The following is a 15,701-nucleotide window of genomic DNA, read 5'->3' as shown; positions in this document are numbered from 1 at the left end:
TTTCTGTTTGTCAGAGGCTAATGATCCCCATCCTGCCTCCATCTGGTGCCAGGGAGTGAGTGTGGCTGTTTCTCCACTTGCAGGGCCCTACGGCATGATAATGATGTTTAGAGAGGAGCAGGTACTAGTCCAGCTAGAGAGTCAAGAAGAGCCCGCGTCCTGGGACATGAATAGCGAGCTGGACATAGCAGGTGCTCCCCCCTCTTTCATTCATGCCATCCTGTCTCGAGGCAGTGTGGTCTAGTGCAGAGGGCACTGGCCTGGCCCTCGCGCAACCTGACATTTGACTCTGTCCTGGGGCCTGTCTCTCTCCTTTTTGTGCCTCAACCTCCATCTGTCAAAGAGGGAGCATGATGATGTCCGTACCATTGAGTAGTGCTTTGGGATCCCTTACCGACTCTAAGGGGGAAGCACCAGCACTAGTGGTTCCCTGCAAATTTTCCCTCAGGTATTAACTAGTCTGACTTCACTGAGCCTGTAGGAGGAAGGGGAGTCGTTCTACTGAAGGGGGTGGTTGGATGACAAAGATGGGAAGGCAAGTGCCTGTTCACAACCCCCTAGGGCCGAGCGAGTGCCCCTCTACATAGTATAGTGTGTGGGAGGAGTGTGTGCAATGTTTGTATATGGGTGTGTGCACAGTGCTTCGTGTTTGTGGTTGTGTAACAGGTGTTCGGCCCCCTTTACGGGCTGGGGGCTGGGGCCAAGTAGCCCTGTTCAACTATCAGGCCCATCTGGAAAGGGAGTAAAGGATTATCAAGCCACCAAGTGACTCAGGGCTAGTCTACACTAGGAGCGCTACATAGGCACAGCTGCACCTGCGCCACTGCTGCGCGTCCGCTGAAGACGCTCTAGGCCGACAGGAGAGAGCTCTCCTGTCAGCACAATGAATCCACCTCTGTGAGAGGCACTGGGAGATGCTCTCCTGCCGACATAACGCTGTCCACGCTGGCACTTAGATCGGTGTAACTTATGTGTGAAAATGTGACAAGTTATACTGAAGTGGTAGTGAAGAAGACCTGGCCTCAGTTGGGAAGGATGGAGATGGGCTCCTGCCGCAGTGCAGTGTGTTGTTTCCTCTAAGTGCTAAGAGATCCAAGGGGAAAAGCCTCTGGGAGCTGGAGCCCATGGTGGCCAGAACTGGGGGGGGGGGCTTGGCGGTTTTTGCTGTTTGGCCTAGGTTTTATACTGAAGAGTAAAACTGTTACCTGAAAAATTCCCTGGCAGTGAATCCAGAGAGACACCCTGTAGCCTACTGGCCTATGTGAGTGAGCAGTGTGTGTGGTGGGTGGGTGGGTGTGCAATGGGGGGGTGAGCTTGCGATATTTGTGTACAAATTCCCTCAGTAGCCTGTTCCAGCTGTGTGCACGCCTTTCTGCATCCCAGCATGACTGTGTTATTGGCATCATCGTCCTTCCTCTCCCCAGGCTCCCTCCCACGATAGACCTTGGTGATGACCTTATTGTGTCACTGAGCTGAGAATAGGAGCTCTTTGGAGCAAGGAGGTGCCTAGTGTGTTCTGGGTATCCAGGGAAGACAAAGAGCCTGCATATCTCATTCAGAAAGCTCGGTCAGCTTCCTGCCCATCTACAGGGAAGCTCTTTCCCAGCACAGTGGAGGCTAGGCCTGGAGTTTGCAGGAGGCACTGCAGTTTGCATCACTCATGGAGCATGAAGCAACAAATAGCAAACTGCTGAGTGCAGGTTGCTGGGTGGGAGCCTGTCCCAGAGCCGCAGGGAAAGCAGAGAGGCTTCAGAGGCCCTGGCAGAAAGAGCCCCTTGTCATTGAGGGACAGGCTATAAACTGCTCCAGGCAGAACAGCTCTGTCCCCTTGGTCATTGCTGGCATACTTGGCTGGAAGGGAACCTCGTACAGGTGGCGGCAAATGTTATTCCCCTGGATGCTCTCAGCTGAAACTGACAATTGAGTGACTCCCCCCGAGAGAGGGGCAAAGCTCTGCAATCAGCCACCCTGGGCAAATCCAGCAGGCCCTGGGAATCGCAGCTTGCAGCCAGTCACCCTGCCAGTGTTGGCAAAGGCTCTTGTAAGTCCTCAGGGACAGGAGCAGGGCTAACTATGGGCTGTAATGCAGCAGTGCGTGAGTTTTCAGTTAAGTTTGATTGACTGTTGGTGGCCGTTTGGGTGCTGTTGCTGCTGTTCTGGAGAGACATTTGGGTTTTTTCTCCTGTGTTATATTTAATGGCAGTTTAACAGTAAAAATTATCTGACAAAAATACTTAGGCTTGGTCTACACTAACCCCCCAAATCGAACTAAGGTACGCAACTTCAGCTACGTGAATAACGTAGCTGAAGTTCGAAGTACCTTAGTTCGAACTTACCTCGGTCCAGACGCGGCAGGCAGGCTCCCCCGTCGACTCCGCGGTACTCCTCTCACCGAGCAGGAGTACCGCAGTCGACGGCGAGCACTTCCGGGTTCGACTTATCGCGTCCAGACAAGACGCGATAAGTCGAACCCAGAAGTTCGATTGCCAGCCGCCGAACTAGCGGCTGGGTATAGACGTACCCTTAATGTCGGAACTTTGTGGGGAAGGCGAGAGGGAGGGGCTGAGGGCACAGTGAGATGGCTTCAGATGCAGGGGGAGAAGAGCATGAGGACTGGATCGGAGTGCCCACTATGTAAGTTCCCTCTGCTTAGTGTCCCATATGGCCGTGGGAGTGAATGAGCCTGTGCGTGGGTGCTGGGTCCTGGTGCTGAGAAGCAGCAGCACGTTCCCAGCCCCGCTCTCTGCCCACATCAGCACCCGAGAGAAAAGGGGCGTTTTTATCCTAGGCTGGCCAGGGTGCTCAGCCTCTCCCTTTCCACCTTGAGCTGACAAAGCCAATGGTCTGAGCCTCCCACGAGGCTGTTCTCACGTCTCTTGGGTAACCAGCCTGAGAGACCATCAGGCCACTCAGTTCCAGGGGCATGAGCAAATCATCAAGAGCCTCCTGTTCCGAGGTGCTGGGCTCATGGGGATCCCGTTCCCCACCCAGCCCCACTCACTAGGCGTTCCATCCATTTAGTAGGGAGAAAAGAGAAGCCCAGATCTGTCTCTTGGGGGTAGGTGTTTAATAGCCAGGACACAGTACTGTAGAATGTTTTGTGCCTCTTTTCCATTCCATTCCCCATATCCTACAGCAGTCTGGTCTTGGAGGATGTGGCCCCCCTGGGACCTGCTGCTGTCTCCAGGTCTGTGATCTGCAACTTAGGCTGGAACTGGGCGGGTGGCATGCAGCGCTGCCATCTTACGGCTATGAGGATGCCATGCAGGGGACAGCAGTGGGAGTCAGTGCTCCTGAAATGCTGGAGCTGTAGAGCCAGGCTCAGGATGTGCACTAGCTCATGGAGCCAGTCCTGTGCTGCGAAGTGCAGCCCTGGAGTTGGCAGCAGGACCGGTGTGGATGGGGCTCTGGGAAGCACTGTCCCTTGGAGGGCTGGAGGTGGGGGGAGCCGCGAAAGGGGAGAGCAAAGTGTTACTGCCCTGGGCTGACCTCGCTGCTCTGCCCCTAAACTCCCTCCCCCCCCCAGGCTGTGGGGTCACCACCTCCGTGCTCTGCACAGGCCCCTGCACGCAGCTCTGTCACAGGGCCGCCCTTCCACTCGCAGGGAAGCCGAAGAGCATGGCAGCTGAGTTGTCCCTCACCCCACAGGTTGGTTGGGAGTGAGGCAAGGCCCCGGGCCCAGGTTCTAACTGAAACGTGGGAGCTCCTGTCTATCCTGTTCTTGCTGCCACCTCCCACAGCACTGGCCCCATGTGGCCAGCGTGCTCCCATGTGCCCCCTGCAGGGCATGTTGCTCATTACCCACCCCCCCCATTCCCACACGGCTACTCTCACCTCACAGCCCAGCAGGTAGTCACAGGCCTGAGCTCATCTCTCTCCACCCCTCTGCGCCCCCATCTCATCCCCAGCTCCCGTTAGAGCCCCCCTGCAGCTCTCTGCACACATCTCTCACACCCTCTTCCCCCATATTGGGAGGCTGAGAGCACAGAGATCAATAGCTGTGAGGGACCTCCCCCCACCCACCCCATATAAACCCCAAGGTGTCCCTGCTCCCCCGCCCGTGGGCTCAGTCCGAGCTCCTCTTCGTGGTGTAACTCTGGATAGACATCTGGAAGTGCTCAGTGGTGTTGAGCTCTGCTCGGAAGAGGATGATGTAGCCTTTGGGGAGGAAGTAGCCTCCAAAGATCCCGGAGAGGGTGGTCAGGTTGGACAGCACGGTGATGGCCACCAGGTACTTGCCCTGGTAGAAGACATAGGTGGTGAGAAAGCAGATGAAGCAGATAAAGTTGATAAGCAGGCTGCAGGTGATGCACTTGGCCTCGTTGTAGTTCTCAGGCAGGTCCTTCCCCATGTAGCTGATGACAAAGCAGCAGATACTGAGCAATGTGTTGTAGAGTAGTACCCAAACAGCGTTATCTTCCGAGCACTGGAAGATGATCAGCGTCACAAACGTCTTGTAGTCCTTCCTGGGCACTGAGGGATTGGTGCTGAGCGAGACCAGGCACATCACCACCTGGGCGGCTGTGCAGGCTCCGATGAACAGGTTTGGTCCATTGTGGCTCATCCAGGCTCTATAGAAGGCAGGCCACTTAGAAGCCAGTTTGAAGATGCAGATGATCTGGAAGGCGCGGGTTGCAATGCACGAGAGGCAAATGGTGAAGCCGATGGAGAAGACGGGCAGCTTCAGCAGGCACGTGTGCCAGGTGGGCTCCCCAAAGTAGCAGTACAGGCTGCAGCAGGCACAGATCAGAGCGCCTAGCATGAGGAAGCACATTCTCCCGCCTGCCGACTTGACCACTGGCGTGGTGAGGTTCTGGGCAAAGAGGGCAGCTGTCCCTGCCAGCAGCAGCAGCAGCAGGGTGATGCCAGTCAGCAGGGCCCAGGAGACAGGGTCAGCCCAGGACAGGAATTCGGTGGTCCGATTGAAGCAGATTTCACTCCCCACTGGGGCCCACTGATCTGTCCCACAGGGCTGGCAATTGTAGAGGTCTGCAGAGGAAGGGAATGGAGGAGCTGAGATGCTGCTCACACACCACGCTGGTTATGGTAATAATGATCTGCCTTCTTATAGCACCTCATGCCTGAAAGGATCCCAAAACACTGAACAAGCTGCGTACAGGGATCACCCACCACTGGGATGCAGCTGCCTCTGGGGTGGAGCACAGATGCTGTGGATAACAACCCAGCCCTTATGTAAAGTGCCTTAGGGTCTTTAATGACCTGGGATCAACATGCACCACCTCCAAACAAGGTTCAGTGAGACAGTATAAAAGGTGACAAACCCAAAGGCCTCAGCCCTAGAGTGAGTGGGTGCAATTCTGGTGACGTTAATGGTCCTCTGAGACCATTAGGGTGTCTGTGGCAGGATATGGAAAGGAATTGGAGAGCTCTGGTCTACAGAGTGGCCTCCCTCAGCATAGCTCCCCCCAGCTTAGTCAGGGGCAGTAGCTGCTGTTGGCTTACCTGGGTGAACTAAGGTTTACAGACCACCTGGAGTCCTGGTAGGGGTAAAGTACACAGCTCGTGCAGCCAGTCTGGGTCGGGGAACATGTGATGAGGGCTCCAGCTGATGCAACAGCCCCAAAAAGGCTGGCATGTCTGCAGCACCTGCTCTCTCCTCCAACTGCAGGTTGAATGCTGAGGTGTTCACCAGGCCAAGACACTGAATAACTTACCCCTGAAGCTCTCCACTGTTGGCAGTTGCCCAAAGCTCATGCTCTAGTGGGACATGGAGTCTGCTGGCGTCTACTGAGCGAGAGTAAAGGGGTCGAAGACATTCTCTTGCCATAGGTTTGTATTTGTGGCTGGCACAGCGGGGATCAGCTAATCCTGCAGTCAGCCCTGGGCACCACCTGGCCCTCAGCATCCAAGCATTTTCATATCGCTTCCAGCACCATCGACTTGCCACTAACCAAATTCCGCCCTGATATTTATTGCCACCTGGTGCTGTTCATTCTTTCTGGGTTTGTCTGTCTGTCTGCCTGCCTCGCCAACGGGACAAAGACAACAGTGGGCAGGATCTTCCTCCCAGGGCAGGCAGCAGCTGTCACACCTGCTTCCCCCACCCAAAGCTCACAGTGAGAGGAGTCAGGCAGCTTCAGCTCACCTGTTCATCTGATTCCCAGCAACCCATCTGAAACCACAGCTTCCCAGCACCAGCCAGGAGTGCACTGGAGCCAGCACTCTGCGCTGGGGGGGGAGACCCGGTATTTACATACCCACAGCACTGCAGCCCTTCTGAGAGCTATACAAATGGAGAAGTCAGAGAGCAAGCTGCACTGAGCCATTTGCATCTCAAACGCTAGTCACCAGGCCCCGCAAGAGGAGGGAAAAGGGAATGGGAGGAGGAGAAGAGGAAACTGCTGCAGCCAGGATGGAGGAGAAGGAGAAAGTAAGGCGCATAGAGAAGGGGTGGAGTAAGCGTGTACAAGAGGAGCGTGGAGCCAGGTGCAGAGGATAGGAACACAGGAATGGCAGGACAAGATTAACCAGCTTGCCCTGGCTGTGACCCCTAGGACTACTGACCACTGCTGTTCAGGAAGGTTCCTGGGGGGCAGGCCACGCAGTCAAAGCAGCATTGGTGAAGCCCCACCTGCATCCTCTTCTCTCCTTTTACGCAGACCTTTGAACAAGTTGACACAGGCACCTAGAGGGAAGCACAGCGAGGGTCAGGCCTGCCAAGAGCAAGCCCCCATCACAGCTAGGGCCAGCACAGACTGAGCAAAGCTGAGTTCCTGGGACTGGCGCAGGCTGCTCACCACAGGGCTGTTCCGTATATTTCCAGGCACCTTAATGTCCAGGAAAGGGGTCAGGACTGCGGGTGGGAGCAGAGGCAGGGCAGCGTGCAGGGGCAGCACAAGGCCATGCCTGGGGTGATTCTTCCTGAGAGAGATTTTTCTGAAAATTAAGATGCAAGCAGGAGCCTGTCAACTCTCTGTTCCCCGTACCACCCGCCCCGATTGTTACAGAGCCTACACCCTGAGATGCTGAGTGCCCCAGCTTCACCCTGCTATGGGAAAGACCCGTGGAGATGCAGCTGACCTGACTATGACCAGAAAATGTGACTCAGCGCAGGAGAAGGAGTGGTGAGGCGGGCCCCTCCCGGCCTGGAGGAGTCTGCTCCCCCAAGCCCTGGGACACAAAGCTTTATGCAGGGTCAAGTTTCAGGAATAAGGGGAGGTTGTTTTTGTTTGTAATGCTAAGAAAATCCCTGTTTGGTGCTACTGCCCTACCCTCCTGAGGCCACTCCTTTCCCAGCATGCAGCTCAGATGCTGTGGTACCTGATTATCCTTTGTATGCCACAGGAGTCCAGCCTGGCCAATGTTCAGTCTGTCTGGGTTTTGGAGATAAGACCCAAATACATCAAAAGACCAGGTCTGGCCAGTCCACTTCCACATGACAAGGTCGTAGCCTGTCAGGGGATCCCCATTGGCATCAAAATGCACCTGGCTCTTCTGCAGAGTGAAGTTCACCTGCTTGATTTTTTCCAGGAGCTGGAAAACAAAAAGGCCACAGACAGAAAAGACCCAAGATTCCCACATGCAGCTTCAGCTGCTTGGGCAAAGACCCCAGTCAGGGATAGATTAGAGCCTTAACAGGGTGGGAGGGTCCATGTCTTTGATGCTCTCCTCTTTCTCATGAATTCCCCCACCACCCAGAGGCAGAGCGGTGCTGTTATGCCCATGTTACAGATGGAGAACTGAGGCACAGAGACTAGTGATATATTTTTCAAAAATGCCTAAGTCTCATTGACTTTCAAGAGATGGAGGCGTCTAAGTCACTTAGGGGCTTTTGAAAATTTTACCGTAAGTGGCATCCCAAGGGCACACGGAGTCTATAGGGAAGCAGGGTATTGAACCCAGGTGTCCGAGGCCCCCAGCTACCATCCATCCTCTCTTCTGATTAGAGATGGTCTCTCCAGAGCAGGGTAAGACCCATTGGCAGGGCAGTGCTGGCCTGTTCTGGGACTCAATTCACCAGCGTTGAAACCTTATTGGTGCTTTGACAGCATGCAGCTTGCAGGTAGAGCTTGGAGCTGGTGGGCACCTGCTCATCCTGCTAGATACTTATACTTCTGCTCCTTTCTACTTCCAGCCCCCTGCTCTGACTATAGCATAGTCACACCTGCCCTGAGCTCTGGGCTGCCCCCATGCAGCTTCACACAAGGAGACTCTCGCTCCTGTACAAGAGAGAGGGGGGCCTTTCCCCGTGACCCACTCACCTGCCAAGGATAGACTTTGTCCTTGCTGCACGCTCCCGAGCAGCAACCCAGCAAGTGGTGCAGGCCGTGGGCCACAGCAAACACCGCCGAATACACGTTAAAGGAGGTCCAAATGTCAAACGTCTGGGGCGCTGAAATGAGTGAGTGGCACCTTGTGCAGATCTGATTGCAGCCTTGGCTGGTGCTCTCATTACTGCTGCTCCCGCCACCCCTCCCGTCAGCACCCAAATCAGGGGCACACGTGGCTACGTTACTTTTCTCTGAACTCACATGGGCAGATTCAAATTCCTCCAATCCTGGAAGCTTTGCCTGCTTGACTGACAACCCAATCACGGTGCCGATTTTGTGGATGCCGGGGATGCTCCAGACTCCCGAGGCTAGAGACCATGCCTCAGTGCCCAGCCACACCTTCTCCGTCACATTCTCCTGAACCACCATTTCAAACAAGTCTTTAGCACTGTCCACATTGGAGAAGACGACGGTGACATTGACCCCGGTCCCCACAAGGACTCTAACCATCTCCTTCAGCTCTGGGCTGCTGGCGCCCCCCTTCGTGGGGATGATTCCTTGGTAGGCGGCACAGATGTCATGCTTAGCCACCACCTCTTGCAGGGTTTTTATCCCGTTCCTGCCATAGGCATCATCACTGCCCACCATCGCAATCCAGTTCCACCCGAACTCCTGCAGCAGCAGCACCACAGCCTCGACCTGCAGCCTGTCGCTGGGGATGGTGCGCAGGAACGAGGGGTAGGCACGCTTCAGGCTCAGCATCTCGTTGGAGGCTTCATAACTAATCTGCAAAAGGGAATGAGGGAAAGGATGTGTCTCCAGCTGGGAAACTGCGCAGAGAGGATGGGCACTGGTACCGCGTGGAGGCCAGTGCTGAGCAGAGGGAGGAGGGATAGCTCAGTGGTTTGAGCATTGGCCTACTAAACCCAGGGTTGTGAGTTCAATCCTTGAGAGGGCCACTTAGGGATCTGGGGCAAAATCAGTACTTGGTCCTGCTAGTGAAGGCAGGGGGCTGGACTCGATGACCTTTCAAGGTCCCTTCCAGTTCTAGGAGATAGGATATCTCCATTAATTTATTTATTAATTTAATTTAAGCAGTGATTACCCGAGGAGGAGGGGGGGCAATTGGCATCGAGCAGTGATACCGGCAGGAGGAACCAGCATCAGCCGTGACTCTTGTGGGCGTGAGGGGACTGGTATTTGGAGGGCACATGGACGTGGTGGCTGCAGCAACACACATTGAAAAAACAACCAAGCAGCATGGCTGCATGTCGTTCTCAGCGCTAGGAATGAGCCTAACCTCTGCTGGAGTCACACCGAGACTGAGTCCCACGTGCCACAAAGGACCATAGGGGTCACATCACCTGCTCGGAGCACTGATCCTTCAGCCACCTCCACCCCAAACCACAAGCCCACTCCCTGCCCTTCTTCTGATTAATCAGTATTACCCCAATCAGCTCCTGGGTTTGACCCTGCCACAGACCGTACTGCTTACAATATATTTGGCATTGCTCCAGACAAGCTACTGATTACCTCTGGCATAAGGAGGATGCTCAGGATAGCTGCGGTGGTGAGGGTAAATTGGCTGCTGTCTGGCCCTATCAAAGCCACAGCCTTGGGCTGGTAGTGTGTGAAGTTGCTGAGCACTTCCACGTGGTGCTGCCTGCTCTGGGCAAGGATACTCAGCGTTGCGTACATGTTGGCAGATTCTGAGCAGGTGTTGTAGATCTCGTAGCCCAAAGTGACATTGGGGAGGAGGCTGCTGGAGTTGTTTATCTTCTCGATGGCGAATCTCATGGCTTGGAACAGGTGGTAGCCATGGCTGTTTACAGAGGCCGCGCTGCAGAAATACAGGTGTTATTGCAGAGGCAAGAGAGAGATGTGAAGGCTTCACTGAATCTTGGAGATGCACCCTGGGCAACACCTGGCATAACAACAATGTGGTCCAAGAGCCAGGCAGCCTGGAGTTCTAACGCTGACACACTGGGTGACCTGAGACAAATCACTTCACCTGTCTGTGCCTCCTCTGCTACGTGTACTATGGCTCATGGGGGATTCATGAGGAGACCAGCAGCACAAATATCTTTCTTTTTGTACGGTTACACTGAGGTTGCCGCTATTTATTGTTGCACAACACACATCAGATCTTACCTATGAGTTCAAATCCCCATTGCCCCTCTCCTAATCAGCAACCCCTTATGCACTATCCTAGGGGCAGATTCACTGCCCTGCTCTGCTCCCTTTCTCCTGCTCAGGTGGTACAAGAGGAGGAGAAACCACCTGCATCTCCCCAGATCTCTGATGGCACAGAGTGGATCTTGGCTGTAGCAGAGATTTTCTTCAGTAATGGCCGCAGTCACACCAGCTAAGCGGTGATATTTTGGACTATTGTCATTTTATTAATGAGAGGTGAGCCCTGCATGCCCCAACTCCCAGCCCACCATGCGTCGTCTCTGTTGCAGCTTCCTGTCTATTTGCCGTGGGTCTTTTTGTCCCATATCTGCTTTCCTACTTCTTGTTCCACCTCTTTTTCCTGCTTGTTTCCCCTCCTGTTGCTATTCCTGCTAAATATGATTTCCTTCTTTGTGTCTGTCTAATCTAGGCTAACAGCGTTTCTAAAGCTCTGGTCACTGTATTATTATTGTTATTGTTTGTATTGGGTTGCAGGAGCCCCACTGTACTAGCTGCTGTACAAACACAGAATGGACCCTGCTCCAACACTTTAAAATCTAAGGATAAGATGAGAGGCACCAGGTGGATCTAGCAGACAGACCGCGCGCACAAGGAAGCAGTGAGATAATACTGGACAGCATGTTAAGCAGTGATTACTGCCTACCCCCTGCTTGGCCACACTGACTGTAGTATCTAGGTACTGATACATAGTATTTGTTGCAGCCCCAAGCCCTACCCTTCTCACTTACCTGTCACATATGTCAACTTCTGGTCTAGATTTCACTGTTGTTGAGTAGCTATGCAGTCGGAAAAATCCTGCAATCGTGTAATCCCCGTCCATGCTGAATTCAGAAGAAGGCTCCATGTTCTGGCATATGAAAGCCCAATAACAAGGAGCCAAGAGATACAAATATAAAATGAATGGAGGAGAAAGCATCATGCTGTTGGTACAGAGCTCTCTGGAGAAGGGGCTGGGAAGCATACAATGGACACTTACTGCCTCTCAGACAATGCTATACTCTCAGACCCTGAAGTACCTTGGACTATTTACATAGACAGCCTATGCAAATGCCACAGATACAACGTGTACCCAGGAACTAGGACTTCACACTTTCCCAGGAAGGGAGGAAGTTTTGCTTTGAGGTAAACATAACAAACCAACCAGGGATTTATCTATTGTGATATCTGCAGGTGAGCCCAGACCCTGTGGTCAGTGGAAATGGCATGAATTAACTAGGTCATGATCTTCATGGAGGATACTCTCTCTAGGGTGGTTCTCTCCCACCTCCCTCTCACTGTAAACCGAACAGTTATTTTATATGTACATGTGTCTGATGAAGTGGGTATTCACCCACGAAAGCTTATGCTCCAACACATGTTAGTCTTAAAGGTGCCACAGGACACTCTGTTAGTTATTTTATAGTTTCATTCAACAAGTGTCACAGGTGTTGGAGTGTTTTAGGAAGTAGAGTGGGCTGTGTGGGGCTTTTGTTATGGGCATTTAGAAGTGTTTTGATATAACTACTATATATGTTGCACTATGTTCTACATGTAATAGGGAGGGAGAAGAGAAGAAAGCCAGTGTGTGATGTACATCAGAATCTCTGCTAATAAACTACTTCTTCAGCGAGGCTCACAAAGGTAATAAAAGATAAATTACCATCATGAGTGTGTCCTCCTCTATATGGTATGTGTATACTCTAGATGAGAGATTCTCAAACTGTGGTCCGCAAGCTCCATTCAGGTGGTCCGCGGATAGTTCCCTCTAAGGTGCGCGCCTGGGCGGCCGCACACAAGAAAATGAAGGGCCACCCACCTAATTAGTGGAATCCCGCAGGCATGGCTCCACTAATTAGGTGCCTGGACCCTGGAGAAGACGCACATGTAAGGTGAGGTAGTGGCCTTGGGGGAAATAGGGGTAGGTGGGAGAGGGGGTGGGGGAATTTGGGACATGCAGGGTTGGGGCAGCCAGAGAAAGAGGCAACTTTCCCCAGCTCCAGGGCTTCAGCTGCCGGGGAGAGACGGCCCTCCTTCCCAACCTCAGCTCTGTGGCTGCTATGACAGGGGAAAGACCCCCCTCCTTTCAAGCCCCAACTCAGGGCTGCTGCGGTGGGGGAGAGAGGGCACATCCATCGCATTAGAAAGGTAAGACTACATACTGATATTAAAATATGAGTTGTGTGCTTTTATTTGTAGAACACAAAAAGTTAATTATTAAGTTTTTTTATGTAGCACTTTTATCCAAAGCGCTTTACAATAGTTAGCTAACAGTACAAACAACATTTGGAAAGATCATTAAGTAGTCCGCCAACACCTTCAGCAATTTTCAAGTGGTCCATGGGAAAAAAAGTTTGAGAATCACTGCTCTAGATTGTAAACTTTCTGGGTAAGGGGCCACGTTCACTGCCAGCACTTGACAAATAAGTAGTGCTGGTCATTGACCCTAAGCTTTAGGGTTTGTGACAGGTCTAACAGATGCTTGTGGATGAGTTCCCCTTTTGGGATGGACTTTGAGGAAGAGCAGATAAAGGGGAGTGCAGGCTGAGGAGGGGAAAGCGTGCAGCTGGGCCTTTCTTTTTTTCTTGGTTCCTACAACATACAAGACACATCAGTACAGACCATCCCTGTGCTGGAGACTTTGTGCACTAATGAGCAGGTGCAGGGAAGAGCCCAGAGAGCTCTTCATGTCATAGTGGTGTCCTCCCCTCGCTCTAGGTTTGAGCAGTGGTTCTGTCTCTGGTCCATGGACTACGTCTAAGAGGTCCGTGAAAGATTTAGACTGAAAACTTGCTGAACAGAATTCAAGAATAGATACAGCCAATAGATTTCCAAAGGTGTCCGCACCTCCATTTGAAATTTGTTAAGGGTGCGCTAACGAACAAAGGTTGAGATCTACTGGTGTAGATGGAGTGGAGTTCAGTATGACCGGCACTAGGCCTCGCCTTGCTGGGCCCATCCTTGACCTTTCACTTAGTATAGCTGCAAGAGAACATCTTGTGGCTCCATTTAGTTGGGTCAAGGAGTAGCCTAGGCACAAACACAAGCCTCGTGCCACAGGCCAGGGAAGGGGTCTATGGGGTCTGGGAGGTGTGTGTGTGGGCACCGTGTCACAGACCCCACGGGGGGGGGATTGTGGGCACTGCGTCACGGACCCCACGGGGGGGGGGTTGTGGGCACCGCGTCACGGACCCCGCGGGGAGGGGCAGGGCGGGTTGTGGGCACCGCGTCACGGACCCCGCGGGGGGGAGGGGGGTTGTGGGCACCGCGTCACGGACCCCGCGGGGAGGGGCAGGGGGGGTTGTGGGCACCGTGTCACGGACCCCACGGGGCGGGAGGGGGGCTTGTGGGCACCGTGTCACGGACCCCGCGGGGTCCGTCCTGCAGTGGACCCGAGGCCCCGCGTTAGCCGGAGCCGCTCCCGCTGCGTCCCGCTCTCGGCCTCGAGGCCCACTGTGGCCCCACGCCACCCGCTGATCCAGGCAGATCTCGCGATAACTCCCGTCCCCCCGCCCCCGGTGTGGGGGCGCTTGGGTCGGGTCTCGCGCGATCCCGTGGGCCCCTCCCGCTTCTCGCGAGAGTTGCCCTGGAGGCCGCCATGCCCAGGCCGCCTATTCTCCGCCGCTTCCCCCCGGCCCGCCGGGCGCAGCCTCCGCGGAAGCGCCTGGCCCGCGGCCGCCGGCAGGGAGGCCCCGGCTCGGGCGCTGCGGCCCGGAAGTGGCGGGAGCGGCCCGGCCGGGACACGTGGCGGGAATACGCCGCCTCCTTCGTGCGCTCGGGGCTGCTGCAGGCGCCAGGCCCGGGGGACGGCGGGGAGGCGGCCCCGGCAGCGCGCACCTTCGCCGCGGTGGAGGCCACAGAGGGCGCCGTGGTGCTGGTCTTGCCGCACGCCCAGGTTTGGCGGGGACGCGTGGGGGGGGGCGGCCGGTGGGAGGGGGGCAGGCGGGGACGCGTGGGGGGGGCGGTCGGTGGGAGGGGGGCTGGCGGGGACGCGTGGGGGGGCGGTCGGTGGGAGGGGGGCTGGCGGGGACGCGTGGGGGGGCGGTCGGTGGGAGGGGGGCAGGCGGGGACGCGTGGGGGGGCGGTCGGTGGGAGAGGGGCAGGCGGTGGGAGGGGGGCAGGCGGGGACGCGTGGGGGGGCGGTCGGTGGGAGGGGGGCAGGCGGGGACGCGTGGGGGGGCGGTCGGTGGGAGGGGGGCTGGCGGGGACGCGTGGGGGGGCGGTCGGTGGGAGGGGGGCTGGCGGGGACGCGTGGGGGGGCGGTCGGTGGGAGGGGGGCTGGCGGGGACGCGTGGGGGGGCGGTCGGTGGGAGGGGGGCTGGCGGGGACGCGTGGGGGGGCGGTCGGTGGGAGGGGGGCAGGCGGGGACGCGTGGGGGGGCGGTCGGTGGGAGGGGGGCTGGCGGGGACGCGTGGGGGGGCGGTCGGTGGGAGGGGGGCTGGCGGGGACGCGTGGGGGGGCAGGCGGGGACGCGTGGGGGGGGGCGGCCGGTGGGAGGGGGGCAGGCGGGGACGCGTGGGGGGGGCGGTCGGTGGGAGGGGGGCTGGCGGGGACGCGTGGGGGGGCGGTCGGTGGGAGGGGGGCTGGCGGGGACGCGTGGGGGGGCGGTCGGTGGGAGGGGGGCTGGCGGGGACGCGTGGGGGGGCAGGCGGGGACGCGTGGGGGGGGCGGCCGGTGGGAGGGGGGCAGGCGGGGACGCGTGGGGGGGGCGGTCGGTGGGAGGGGGGCTGGCGGGGACGCGTGGGGGGGCGGTCGGTGGGAGGGGGGCTGGCGGGGACGCGTGGGGGGGCGGTCGGTGGGAGAGGGGCAGGCGGTGGGAGGGGGGCAGGCGGGGACGCGTGGGGGGGGCAGGCGGTGGGAGGGGGGCAGGCGGGGACGCGTGGGGGGGCGGTCGGTGGGAGGGGGGCTGGCGGGGACGCGTGGGGGGGCGGTCGGTGGGAGGGGGGCTGGCGGGGACGCATGGGGGGGCAGGCGGGGACGCGTGGGGGGGGGCGGCCGGTGGAGGGGGTAGCTGGGAATAGTGTGGGGGGGTGAAGATCCGCGGTGGCTTTGGGCCTTAGGCAAGTGCGGGAGCAGGGATGAGGGTGGGGGGCTGGGTGGCACCTGGGGGGGAGAACCCAGCACCTCCCGTGTGTGAACTGCCATGACAGCGGCTGTCTCTCCCTTGCCTGTCTAGCACCGCTCTGGTGTTCAAGCGTGGTCAGTATCTCATCTCCTGTTTCCCCACCACAGAAGCTGACCTTCACTGGGAAATGCCGCCTGACCTGCCTCTATGGTGCAGTCCAAGTGTTTGGATTTACC

General features: G+C 56.6%; 1 protein-coding gene across 1 annotated transcript; it reads right to left on the bottom strand.

The window, feature by feature from the left end:
• Positions 1-4,066: 4,066 nt before the first annotated feature.
• On the bottom strand, positions 4,067-11,358 carry TAS1R1 (taste 1 receptor member 1). Its single transcript, XM_065421417.1, has 6 exons — positions 11,153-11,358; positions 9,765-10,071; positions 8,223-9,017; positions 7,282-7,494; positions 6,526-6,646; positions 4,067-4,989 (listed from the first exon to the last, which is right to left on the bottom strand). Exons 1-6 carry the CDS (start codon positions 11,341-11,343, stop codon positions 4,067-4,069), a joined length of 2,550 nt encoding a protein of 849 aa, XP_065277489.1. The 5' UTR covers positions 11,344-11,358.
• Positions 11,359-15,701: the final 4,343 nt, after the last annotated feature.

Source organism: Emys orbicularis, chromosome 22, assembly GCF_028017835.1.
Source record: "Emys orbicularis isolate rEmyOrb1 chromosome 22, rEmyOrb1.hap1, whole genome shotgun sequence".
Classification (NCBI taxonomy): Eukaryota; Metazoa; Chordata; order Testudines; family Emydidae; genus Emys; species Emys orbicularis.
The sequence above is the reverse complement of the archived record's forward strand: the minus strand, read 5'-3'. Positions and strand labels throughout refer to the sequence as shown.